We start from the raw sequence: 12,203 nt of genomic DNA, 5'->3' as shown, positions 1-12,203 counted from the left end.
AATGCAAATGCTCACCCTGGTCTTGTAGGGGTGGTGGGAGAAGGAGTTGGTGCTGGAGGTGACTCAAGCACATGCGGAGCAGTGACCTGCCTAACACTGCAGGCTTGATGCCTGCACCCCTTTGGGACTGGAAATCTGTGCCTGATCTGGGCTTACTTACGGCAGAAACCCCCTTTGGGGCACTTCTCTGTGTCTTCAGGCGCATGAACCAGTCCCAAACCACACACGACTGCTTGGATTTCATAGTTTGCAGAGCAGCAGTTTATACCCCCAATTTAAGACTTGGACTTCCCCCCACACACACTTTTTCCTGTCACTGTACAAATAAAGGATTTTAAAGATGCTTACAACAAAATTCTCCCCAGCTCAAACACCCTTGGAGCCAAGTGTATGCCTGAAGCAATCCGAGGTGGTCAAGATGTTATCTTTGATTAGAATGGACCTGTGGCAGAGCCGGAGGGGTGAAGCCCGTGGTGTTTCTGCACCGTCCCCCAGCCAGGTGGTGTGTGCGCAGACCCGTGCTGCAGGCAGCGCCTCTCAGCCTTGGTTTCCCATAATGAGAAAAGGGCTGTAAATCACCGGGCAGGTAACAGGGTATGAAGGTATGGTATAACCATAGAGCAGAGTTTTGTTTACGGACTTTCATGCTAATTATAGCTGAAGTTTTAAATTGAGGCAGATCAGAAAACCTACTGCAGCCAGACACAACCTTAGCCACGTTCCTCACTGTACGGGGCGTGAGGGAGCATGTGTCCTGGCAGAGAGAAGGTTTTAACCTCTCTCCCTCAAAACTACCATCAGGCCAGAAGGCAGAAGACACCCATCTGCCACTCCGCTTGGTTATCCCTGTCCTCTCCTGGCCAGCCCTGCCTGCTTTTTGAACGGGTTAGTTTTTTTTTTTAAACACACCTCCTTGGGGAAAGCAGCTGCAGGTGCCCTCTCCATTACTTTGCTGGGAACTTGTGCACAAACCCAATCAGTTTTACAGTAAGAATAATGGAAATATGAAAACCACTGCTGCAAAGATCTGGCAGCACTATACGCTGCCTGCCTCAGATGCCGTTGGGCAGGGTGCTGCTGCTGCAGTAGCCCTCTGCTGTTCTCTTCAGCAGTTCCTCTCTTGTGGTGGGACAAGTAACAGACTTACAACAGACATAGTTACACAGGCAGCAGTGCCAGGCACATTGTAAAGCACTCTGGTCCCTCAAGCACCTCTGCTCCAGTTCACAGCATTCTTTCTCTCCCAAGCAGATAACAGTATCTATCCTACCCACCTTGAGCAAATATTTAAGAGATAAGCAGCACTGTTTGTGCTCAGCAGCAATGACTGGACTCTGCTTGTACACCTGGGACACTTTGCTAACATGTTCTGCGGGGCAGTTTCAGGTCATGCTTGGTGTCCCAGCTCTAAACACCCCTCTTCCTCCTCTCTGTGCCATTTCCCACAACCGCCTCCTCCTCCAGCTCCACAGCAAGGCCCAACAGCCAAATACGACTGACAGCTGCCGTATCAAGCGCAGGGAGAGCTGCAGAGCTTGTGTCGGCTTCGCTGTGCGTTTGTGCTGGGTGGAGTAGGAGGGTGCATGGAGGAGCGGCACTTGGAGGGCCCACGGACTGGCATTTCTCTCTTCTTGCCCCCTCCTCACATAAAATTAGGAGAGAGACATTTTAATGACAGTTTGCTGAAACGTGGGCTCCCTGCTGATTTGACATTGGGCAGAAAAAGTGTCTACAGAATCAATTTTTAATAAATGTAAACAACTAAATTATGAATGACAAAATATCACTGAACAGTTAAATATTAATCACATAGTTATTTAAATTAATATTTTTAGCGAAATGTTGTGATAGAGAGTTTTACTTACGCGGCACAGCTGCACTGGCTGGGCGGGCAGGTGGCAAGGACGGGACTGCAGCACCCCCGTGGCGTTTGCGCTCTGGAGCGGAGGGCTCTGCTGGCGCCGGCCACAGCCACAGCTGCTGGTTGTGCCATGGGTCCCACAGTACTGGGTGCTCCTCTTAAAGCTTCTGGAACCAGATTTATTAAGAAAGAACTTCAGTTTCCTGTTCAAAAATAGAGCTGCCAAGGCTGAACTGGCCCCAAACCAGAAAGCAACCCTCCATTCCCCCACCCCCCAAAAAATTCTCCTATCCCAAAGTGCCAACCCTCCCAGCAGTGGGAGTGTGACGTGCAGAGCTGTGGCTGTGCTCAGTGACGATCTCAGGGAGATCAAGGGTGCTCCAGAGGGAGCTGGGGGTGCAAAAAGCCTTGGCTGCTTCCGAGATGGAGTTAGGTGAATTTATGAAAGAGATGGTGTGCTGCGAGCTCTGCTGGGGGGCTGGAGTCACTGCCCTGCAGGCCCCCGCTGTGCTCCCTTCTCGACAGGCACTGCAGGGAGCTCGCATGGTGGAAAATCGGTTGCCATCATTACGAGGAGCAGCCGTCTGTAGGTATTTGCATGCAGCTTCCTCCCCTGGCCAAGAAAAGAATTTACTGGCGCTTTTGTCCTTGTGGGTTGGCTGGCTGCATTGTTTGTTTTTAATCTAATAAAAGGAGATCTTAATATCATAGTAAAATTGGTACAAAGCTAGAACCTTGCCCCTTGGCGTTTTGGCAAAACATTATTGAAAATGTAAAAGCCTTGAGCAGGAACAACAGAAACACAAATTGCAGAAAAAGGATCAACAGGTTGTGTTCTGCACGTTGGGAGGAGCAGGAAAGAGCATCCAGCTGGGGCTGGAGGTGCCAGTGAGACCTAAGCGGGAGGCCGGCCGCCGGCCCCGCTATGTCTTTGCTCCGCGGGGACATGGTGCAGCGGTGGCCAGGAGCAGGGGCTCTGCGAGGTGGGCAGCACCACGGAGCGGTGGCTGGGTGGTGGGGAGGAGCACATTGCCAGGAGGGCAGGAGCAACGCAGGAGACACAGCTGGCTGGGAAGATGGTGCGAGCACAGCGGGACCTGCCCAGGGAGGTGGAGGCAATGGCAAGGCAAGCTTGCCATCCCCAGGCTTGCAACTACTTGGATCGATCCTGGCTTGGTTTGCTCCCTGTCTGGAAAGTAAATCTTGGACAGAAGTTTTAAGAGTGCTTTTGAATTAGGAAGTGAAGCATCTCTTGCAAAAGGTGGGAATGCTGAAGTAGCGTCAATCACTCAGGCTCACCCGTTGCTGTAGAATCCAAGTGCCGCTCTTTGTGCCTCGTCTCTGTTTCCTGTGCCATCCACCTCTTCACAAACATCACTGGAGGCACCATTCCTGTGTGCCGTAAGCAAGTGCCTCCTGAAAACGCCATTAGCCAATTTGTCTACCAGTACAGTACTGGGCAGCATGACCACTCATAAAAACAACCATTTTTGGGGTGACTGCTGCGCAGTTGGAGAGCTGCAGCCACTGCCCACGACTTTACCTTACATCACATAGTGGGACATTGGAGGGAGCAGGTTCCTGAGGCCGCCAACTGTACTGGTACCTAATTTATGATAGAACATCAACAAGTTTGCACAGTGCAAAACCATTCCCATCTCCTTGCACTCACTGACTTGCCAGCTCTCTGACAGCCTGTGCGCGTTTCGCTTCCACGCTTCTGTGCGCAGCGTCTCATTCTGGCCGCCCAAGACCCATCCACTGGGTACATCGGGTCCCAGTGGGGCTTGTGGAGCTGCCCCGTGTCACCGTGCTCATTTCCGTGGCTTCACACGTGGCAAGTAACTGTCAGGTGAACTTTCCTTTTGAAACTGCCATTTGAGTTCACTTTGTGCTCTCACAGCGTTGTACTTTTTGATGGACTTCCTACAGGTATGGTTTACACTGGTGAAAAGGGAGAAGCAGGAGTGCTTTGCACACACAGCGTTACAACATGCTGCTGTGAAGTTGGTTCTTGGAACATAGCAGCCCCCTAAAATGTCAAATAAATCCTTAAACTATTCATCACTCTGTTTTTGGGGTGGCAGTTAAGTCTTTCAACACTCTGCAAGTTTCTTTCCCCAGCAGTAATTTCGCTGGTGAAGAAATACAGCTCAGGGCACTCCACAAAGGCCTCAAAATTCATGTTTTGTTTTCATTACCAAAAAAATGCTTCACTACATTAAAGAGCAGCCCATTAAAATTTTGTACCCTGTCTTCCTTGCGCCCTGTCGTTGTTGGCAAACCTTCCCCCATACGCGCAGCGGAACTGAGCAGCAGCCGGCGTGTTGCTTTTGCTGACTTCAGAGAAAGGGCAGCGAAGGGAAGGAGGTTTAAGCCACAGCCCAGCTTGTTTAGCTGTAAGATCACAAAACTTCCACACAAATTTTCTCAATAAATGTACCATACTGAACCTTAAGCTGCTCTATCAGTGTTTCCTCAGCTTTCAGTCTAACCCAGCACAGCACACTGGCTCATGGGCATGTCTAAGGAAATAAATTAACTGTCTTGTTCCTGGAATAAAATTTTAACACTATACAAAGCAATATATTTAACTGTCCCAGGCAAATAGCCCTAAAATAACAACCAAAAAAAAAAAGAAAATAATGAATTACTGGAGGCTTACCAAACCTTGGGATTATATAAATTAAATGTTGCAGCATGAACTGGATGGTGTTTTCTGATACTGTTGAAAAGCTAGAGGTTGAAGAAAAACAGTAAATGTATTATAATTAGGGTTTAGGGAAGCATTTGGTCATTCTCATAAGTAAGTCAGAGTAGCTGAATGCTGACATGGACACGAGAGCAGGCAGTAAAGCCTGGAGCTTGCTTCAGAGAGCACAAAAGTTTTTAGCTGAATTCAGTAGGGACTTGCTAAGTCCAGTTTTATTTAATATGTCCACAGTTAATTTAGAAATAAATGGTATGTTAATTACATTTGCAACTAAATTAGCAAGTTAGAATGGAGGTGCAGCTGTGGAGAGCAAATCTCACCATGTTGTGATGCTGGAGCCCAAAGGCACTGGTGGAAGTGCAGGCAGAAGCCCCGGCGCTGTGCGGGGAGCAAACCTGCCCCTTCCCATCGCCGGGCTGGGGCTCTCGTATCCACTGCCCTCGCTGCGGGGCCAGGAAGCATGGGGTGGGCTGTGATGCTGGCAGGAGGAGGCAGCGATGCTGCGGCTGTGGCATTGCCTTTGGCAGGGTTTGGTGAGCTCTGTATCCACAGCAGGGGAAAGCCTTGCCCTGGTCACAGCAAGGGACACGGGGGGATTCCATAGCTGAGCTGAAGGGACAGCTCGACAGTGAAATCCAGCAGGCCGTGGAATAGCCTCTCTGGGAAATGGAGTCCTCCTCAGTGGCAGGGTTATTTAAGACTCGACTTTGAAACGCGAGACACTCTGCAGTTGGGAACAATGCTGCACTGTCAGAGAGATGGACTCAATTACTTAATAGGTCGTTGCTGTCTGTCTCCTGCGATTTTCCTTTCAAGAACATATATTCAGCTGGGTTATTTCTCATGGGAAGACAAAGCGTTCTGAGAGAAGCCAGGCGTTGGGAGGGGAACAGCAGCCCGGCAGATGCCTGGTTTGGTTTCTGCAGAGCGTGCTGCTGAGGACATGGGAACAGCTGGAGTCATGGAGCTGATGTGGTAGTTTGGTCCTGTAACCAGCTGATCCCCCACTCTCATAGGTCTCTCTTCTTTTTCTTTGCTTATGAAAGATTTGCCATGTTGCTTTCTTCTGTCAGACTCTAATCCCCAGGACTACTGGTGGTGGGTCTGTGATCCCACATGCAGCACTGCAGATGCTGCACGGGCCATTGGTTGATGGTTTCCCCAAACACTGAGCATTGGATGGGCGCTTACCCGGCACTGAGAGGTCCACGCGGCTCATCTCGGTGTATGGACAGCCGCTTCTCTAGCATGGAAAGGCTTTGCTGGCGTTTGATCAAAACGACAGCCAAGCTGGAGGAAAAACTCGTGGCCAGGAACGCATCTCCCAGTAACCATTTGGTCCTCTGTTAGCAGGACATAGTGGACAGGGATGTGTAACGGAGCCAGTGATGCACGTTCTCACCAAACTGGCTCTGCCAGCCGTGGGGTGAGCGTTTCACAGGCACTTTCCTTGTTGGGGTCATGGGCCTAATTCTCAGCCCTGACTCGGGGCAGCCTGAGCTCGGCCCAGGGCAGCGCAGGGCTCTCTGGGCTGGCGTGTGCAAGCGTGTCTGCACGTGCACCCGCGCTGTGTGTGGATGCGCACGCGTGTCTAAGGCATAGATCTTTGCACACTTGTTTGTCACCAAATTAAGATACTGCGTTACCTTATGCACATTGAATTGGTGCAAGTAAATGGGCTGGATGTTCTTAAGCCCTGAGGCTGTAATGAGATTTTGTCTCTTGCCCATTTCTTTTTCTTTTCTTTTTTCAGAATAAGTCGTCTGTTTAATGGCACAGAGCCTATTGTCTTGGACAGTTTAAAACAACATTATTTCATTGATCGAGATGGTGAAATTTTCAGATATATATTAAGCTTCCTAAGGACATCAAAGCTCCTGCTCCCAGATGACTTTAAGGTAAGGAAGGCTATAGCCTGCAATCCATTTTTTCCTCCCATTCTGTCATTTGTTTTGGTTTGTGTGCTTGACCTAAACATACTTAACTAAATGTTGCTGTTTATTGTTAGGATTTTTAGTACTTGTGTATTACACCAGGGATGCTATTATTTAATAAATGGACCAATGGTTGTCATGGATACCATAAAAAGTTAAACAATGAAGCTTACGGCTAAATCAGTTTTTCTAAACTAATTGTATTTTCTCACATTTTTCGCTTATTTATCAGGGTATAACAACAATTAAGAAGCAACATCAGCAAGTAGCACTTACAAGGATTTAATGCTCAGAATCTGAAATAAATGTTTTAGATTTGACACTTAGAGGACTTAAATTGTATAAATCTTTTTCTTGTTGGTATAAAAAAGAAACACCATTAAACAAACCCATGAGGATTTGTGTTAGATACAACCGATGCGGATACTTTGATTTCAGGAAGTAATCTTTCACACAATTTATGAATGTCAAGATCTTCTTGGGAAATGGGATTTACTGAGGGCTTTTTAAGGAGCAGTACATGTTTTCTATGAAATAATGCTGCTGGTTGTTGCTTTCCAAATCCCGATTGTTTAAACACTCTCCTCTTATCCTTGTTTATTTGGCTTTGCACTTACGAAACTTGCAACATTGCCATCCTTATGTATGACAATTAGAAGACAAAAGTGTCCAAACTATAGATGACAAGATTCAACAAAACCACTAACTCCAGGATGAAATTATTAATTAATTGGGATGGCAACAGGGATCTGCTCAGAGTTAGAGGACATGGAATGTTGCTGGAGAGGAAAGTTTTCCCATGCTGTGCAGTGAGATTTCACTTTCCATGTTGGACTAGGTAGGCAGGATTACTTGGCCAGTCATGACTGAGTCAGTTCAGACTTGTGGTTGCTGTGGTGGCTTTAGCTTTGGAGTTCAGCTGTTCCTAGTGCTGCAAACCACTCCTCAGCCATTCTTGCCTAAGTTATCAGTATAATCGTATTTGACCCCAGCACGGGAGTATTTACAATGAATGTTGAGCAGCCGTGCTGTGTGATAGGAGCACACATCTAGTCCCAAGGCAGGGAGAAGCTTTGGCCTTCGCAGGCGGTTTTGGAGCTCCAGCCCAGAAGGGCTGTCCTGAGCACTGGTGTTTGTGGGGAGCGGCGGGCAGGTCAGGGTGCTGGGAGGCCGGGTGAGAGCCAGAGCACTGACGCGTGCATGTGAGAAGAGCCTTTTACAGAGAAATGAGAGAGAACACGCAGCTAGGGGTGAAGCTAAAGACCAGACCAGTCCTGCGGGTTGTAAGATGGATCAAGTAAAGGGGCTGGATGGATTTATTAAGTGGTACAGGCGAAATGCCTGAGTCGCTCTAGCGGCAGAGGTTTAGACAACCTCGTGGGACAAGACGGCGTGAGAAGAGAGGGTGGAAGAGATGGAGGTTGAGTTGAATGGTGGCCTCGACCGGCATCCAGATTTCAGAGGTGCTGTGAAACAAAACCAGCAGGATTCAGCAAGAGCCTGGAGGTGAGAGTGCGGTGGATGCCAAGGACTTGTCTGCGCAGCAAGTCGCTGGCAGGGCTGGGAGAGACTGGGGAGAGCCGGCGCTGTGCCCGGGCTCAGTCCGTTGTTCCAGACCATCTCTTTGCATAGGGTTAACTGTATTTTATTTAGTTCCTCCCTGGGAGAGCTTTAGAGCAAACCCCAGGCTAATGAGGGCTCAAGAACAAAGCAAAGTATTGCTAGGTAGGGAGTAACTAAATAAAAATGCATAGAAGAATGTGCAGCAAAGCTATATTAAAACTGCATTGTAAACGGATTTGACTTCACAGAAATTGTGTAATTTTGCCAGCATGATTAAAGTGACAGAAGACAATAATCAAAGGCAGCAAATGGAATCACTCGGTGTTTCTAAATGCAAAACTCTATTTAAGGTATAAAACCTGACAGGTTTTCCAGTGAGACTTGCATTAAATGTTCTTTATGTCAAACAAAGCATTATCAAGTGTTTTGAATATTTATTAGTTTTTACCCCTTAATTTAATCAAGCAGTTTATTAGCCTCAAGGTTAGGCAAGTTGCTTTTCAACTTGAATTGCTGCTCAGATGGTTATTTTGGAAAGTTTGGAATGTTAGTACTGCACCAGGGTTATTGTGTTTGCTGCTTAAGTGTTGTTTTCAGACTAAGTTAACACTGAAATGCAGAGAAAGTGGGGTATGTGTTCCTAGGCTAGTGATTCTTTATTATCAAGTCTGACTGGTGTGTTTACAGTGAATATTAATTACACTTCCAACTACTAAGCCAGAACTTGAAAGTGTTTAGCATCTGACAGGTCTCCCTGCTGAAAGCAACACTAATAGTTCATCTAATTTTCCTGGGTTTGAGGGATTTTAAGCCACATGAAGCATGCTGAGAAATTACCATGAGTTGTTTGGCTTGGTTCTCCTTCACCGCCAGCCCACGGCGAGCGTCCCCGAGCTGCTTACAGCTCCTTCTTCCCGCACCGGTTCAGAGTCCCACGCGCGGGACCACGACACCCTGAGCAACAAATGTCCTGGAGCAGCAGCCCTAGGTCTGCCACGCTGCTGGGGCAGGGCGGGGATGGCACAGGAGCTGCTCCTCCTCCGCAGCCCAAATATTCTTTGCCTTGACCCCATGCACCATCAGAGGTGTTTCCCCAGGATCTTTATGACCAGCGTCTGGCCCCTTCACTGCCAATACATAACTTCACGCAAAACCAGGACCTATTGTACCTACTTATTTGAGACTCACTCCCTGTGTCACGGAGGCACGGCAAAAGTCAATTTTAGGCGGACAACAAGTTCCAAACCAGACCTTATTCTAGCCGGAAAAGCGTGGCCAATAAACCAACTAGAAATAGGGCTTATGCAATTATTTAGCACTCTGACAACATAAAATCCAGGTTTGGGTATCAGTTGAGGAAATTATTGGGGTACCATAACATAAGAGTAATGAGGATCCACAACGTGCATGCACACACTCACAGGAAACAAAACTAGAGGCCTCTCACTCGTGGGTACCCACAATAAATAATCACTTGCCTGGGTTAGGCAAGGACTCATTCAAGGATATATCCAGTAAAGAAAAATAACCACTCACCCAAATGGGGAGGTTGAGGTGCTCTCAATCCCGGGAAGTCTCCTTAGACGGCGTCCCAGACCCGCGGCTCCAAGAAGACCACTCAAAGTGGGTGGAGGTGAAGTCACCCTGCCCCGGGGCAGGGGAGGATGTGACTGTCAGCACCTTGTCACCACCTTAGGTGTGAACGTGGGGACAGGCACAGTGGGGCACAGAAGGTGCTAAGGAGCCATCAACTGCCTTATTGAAGGTTCCGGATCTCAGGGGGATGTGCAACTGCCACACCCTGGTTAGGGATCTTCAAACAAAAATAGATGTAGGCAATGTATATATTATTACTCCATCTTAAGGAAGGGAGGAGCACAAGCACACAGGACATCTGAATTGCATATAGATTATAGAGGTCACTTGTAGCACTGGAGCCACAAGGCTGGCACGCTAATTTATTAATATTGTTTTAAAATCAGTGTGCTTGCATCTGATTTTAAGTGCTCTCAAACTGACCTTAGCAAACAGCGCAGTTGTCGTAGAAGTGAGCAACTTTCTCTCGTAGCCAGGAGTCAGATCTTCACAGCAGGAAAATATAAAAGAAACATTGAGTCAGGATGACAGTTTGTTATTTCATATAAACAAAGAATAACGTGAAAAATAGGCAGAAAGAGTGATTTCAGCCTGTTCAGGAGTCAATATTAGGTATAAAAATAAAGGACCTCTGTAACAGTGAGAGAACAGCATCAGGTTCATGGGAGACACGGTGTTATGGTTTCTGTTGGCTGTTTCTCTCTGTAGTTAGCAGATCCGTACTGACCCACTGGCACTGGTGTCGGAACAGCAGCACAGTTCACACTGCCCGTCTCCTCCCCAGGAAGACAGCAGCCTTGTCAGAGGTGACTGCAGAACTCAGCCAAGGTGAAATCCAGCAGAAAGAAAAGCTTTCCTACCAAATAATGAGCCCAAGATTATTCTGTGAAAGGCAAAAAGCTGCATCTTTGAAACATCTGCTGACCTTTCCCCTGAGATCTATGTGTTGTCCAGCAGTTGGGGATGGAGAAAGGCTGTGTGCATCCCACCTGCCTATCTGCTCCCTTTTATGGGTGACCTGACAGACCTTCCCCACTAGTTCCTACAACAGCCACAAGAAGCTGAAGGCTCGTGGTAGCCCGTGAACGTTTTTGTGCTGCTTTACAGCACAACCAGAGGCTGGACTGTCCATCTCCCCTGTCAGTCTAGCAAGGGGCACCCTGCCTCTGAGCAGGGACCTTTGCTGGTGGGGGTCACCTTCAGAGTAAAGTGATTTTCCTTGGTTAAACCAAACAGCTCCATTAGGTACCATACACAGTGCCTGACTCTGGGCCGTGCTGCCACAAGGTGCACTGCTGTTAAGAAGTCAGAAAGGTAGGGAAATAATCCTTAAGAAAAATGAGAGATGCATCGTTAGTCCTGCAGGACAAGGAACTCCTGGATACTGTACAAAATCTGCAGGACGCTGCCTGCTGCTCACAACACTGCACTGATTCGTGTCTGCATCTGCCTTTGGTAACTTATCAAAACGAGCAGCATGGAAATATTTTCTTGCAGCTCCTGTGGCACCTCTCTGGCGAGGTCCATTGTGAGTCAAATTCTACTACTTGACATTTCATGTTGAACTTTTGCAAAGCATCAGGGTAGGATTTTATATCTACAGTGCAAGGGTAGAAATACATCCGTCAGTATTACCTGGGCATCCTGAGCATCCTGTGTAGACAATCCAGAGCTGGGCGTTGCTTCCAGTCCGGTTGTAGCCACATGGTACTCTGAGCAGTGTATAAGACCTGAACAAGAAGATTGGGTACTTAGTGGTGTGTCGAGTCCATTACCCTGCCCAAGCACAGGCTTTAGAGAAGTAGACCCCCCCACTGTGAGCAATTCATTCATTGTTCCTGGTTTTACAAAATCCTCTTCCCTCCCTAAATACACTGTCAAATTCCACAGCAGTGCCCAAGTCGCTCAGTGCAGAACCGCCAGATTTCCCATTGCAGGAGATAGAGGAGGTGCGGGCGGTGCTGCTGGCCCGAGGGTGCTGGACCATTGACCTCCCATGATTCAGGACACTATCAGCCTAGTCCAAAGCCCAGTGAAGTCAGTTAAAAAGACTCTCATGACCGTAATGGGCTTTGCATCCAGCCTCAGGAGCACTGGACCTCTCCTACTTTTAGAAATGAAGGACTGGGTTTTTTTATGGCTGTACCCCCTCTTCTGAGTTTTACTGCTGAGTTTTCTTAGCACATAGTCAATTGATTGACCTTACAAATAATATGTTATTTTATAGTAACCATGAACACAGATATTCTAGAACTGGTGTTTCAGGAGCTATTGAAAACAGCGGGAGACTTTCCATTGCATTCAGTAAGCACTGGATGCTCCTGTTCACTCTACAGCATTACACTGCCTTTTTCCTTAGCATTACGTGTTTTCCGTTGCTCAAAAAATAGATACATGGGACCAGCAGATGCCCAGTGAGCGTCCGATATTCCCCTGCACATACCTCTGTAATAACTGCAGATAAGTAGTGGACTGTGTTGCTCCAGTGTCCTGCACGAAGATTTCAGAAAGTTTGGGACAGGCAGTTTTTTAATTT

At 47.7% G+C, this 12,203-nt stretch overlaps 1 protein-coding gene across 3 annotated transcripts in view; it reads left to right on the top strand.

Moving 5' to 3' along the window:
• KCTD15 (potassium channel tetramerization domain containing 15) overlaps window positions 1-12,203 on the top strand; it is a 46,010-nt gene that overhangs the window by 22,262 nt on the left and 11,545 nt on the right. For all 3 annotated transcript variants that reach the window (XM_065640893.1, XM_065640891.1, XM_065640892.1), the window contains exon 3: window positions 6,328-6,472. In XM_065640893.1, coding sequence (XP_065496965.1) covers window positions 6,328-6,472 — 145 coding nt within the window. The remainder of the gene's footprint in view (window positions 1-6,327; window positions 6,473-12,203) is intronic.

Source organism: Caloenas nicobarica, chromosome 9 (genome assembly GCF_036013445.1).
Source record: "Caloenas nicobarica isolate bCalNic1 chromosome 9, bCalNic1.hap1, whole genome shotgun sequence".
In the NCBI taxonomy this organism is placed as follows: Eukaryota; Metazoa; Chordata; class Aves; order Columbiformes; family Columbidae; genus Caloenas; species Caloenas nicobarica.
The sequence above is the reverse complement of the archived record's forward strand: the minus strand, read 5'-3'. Positions and strand labels throughout refer to the sequence as shown.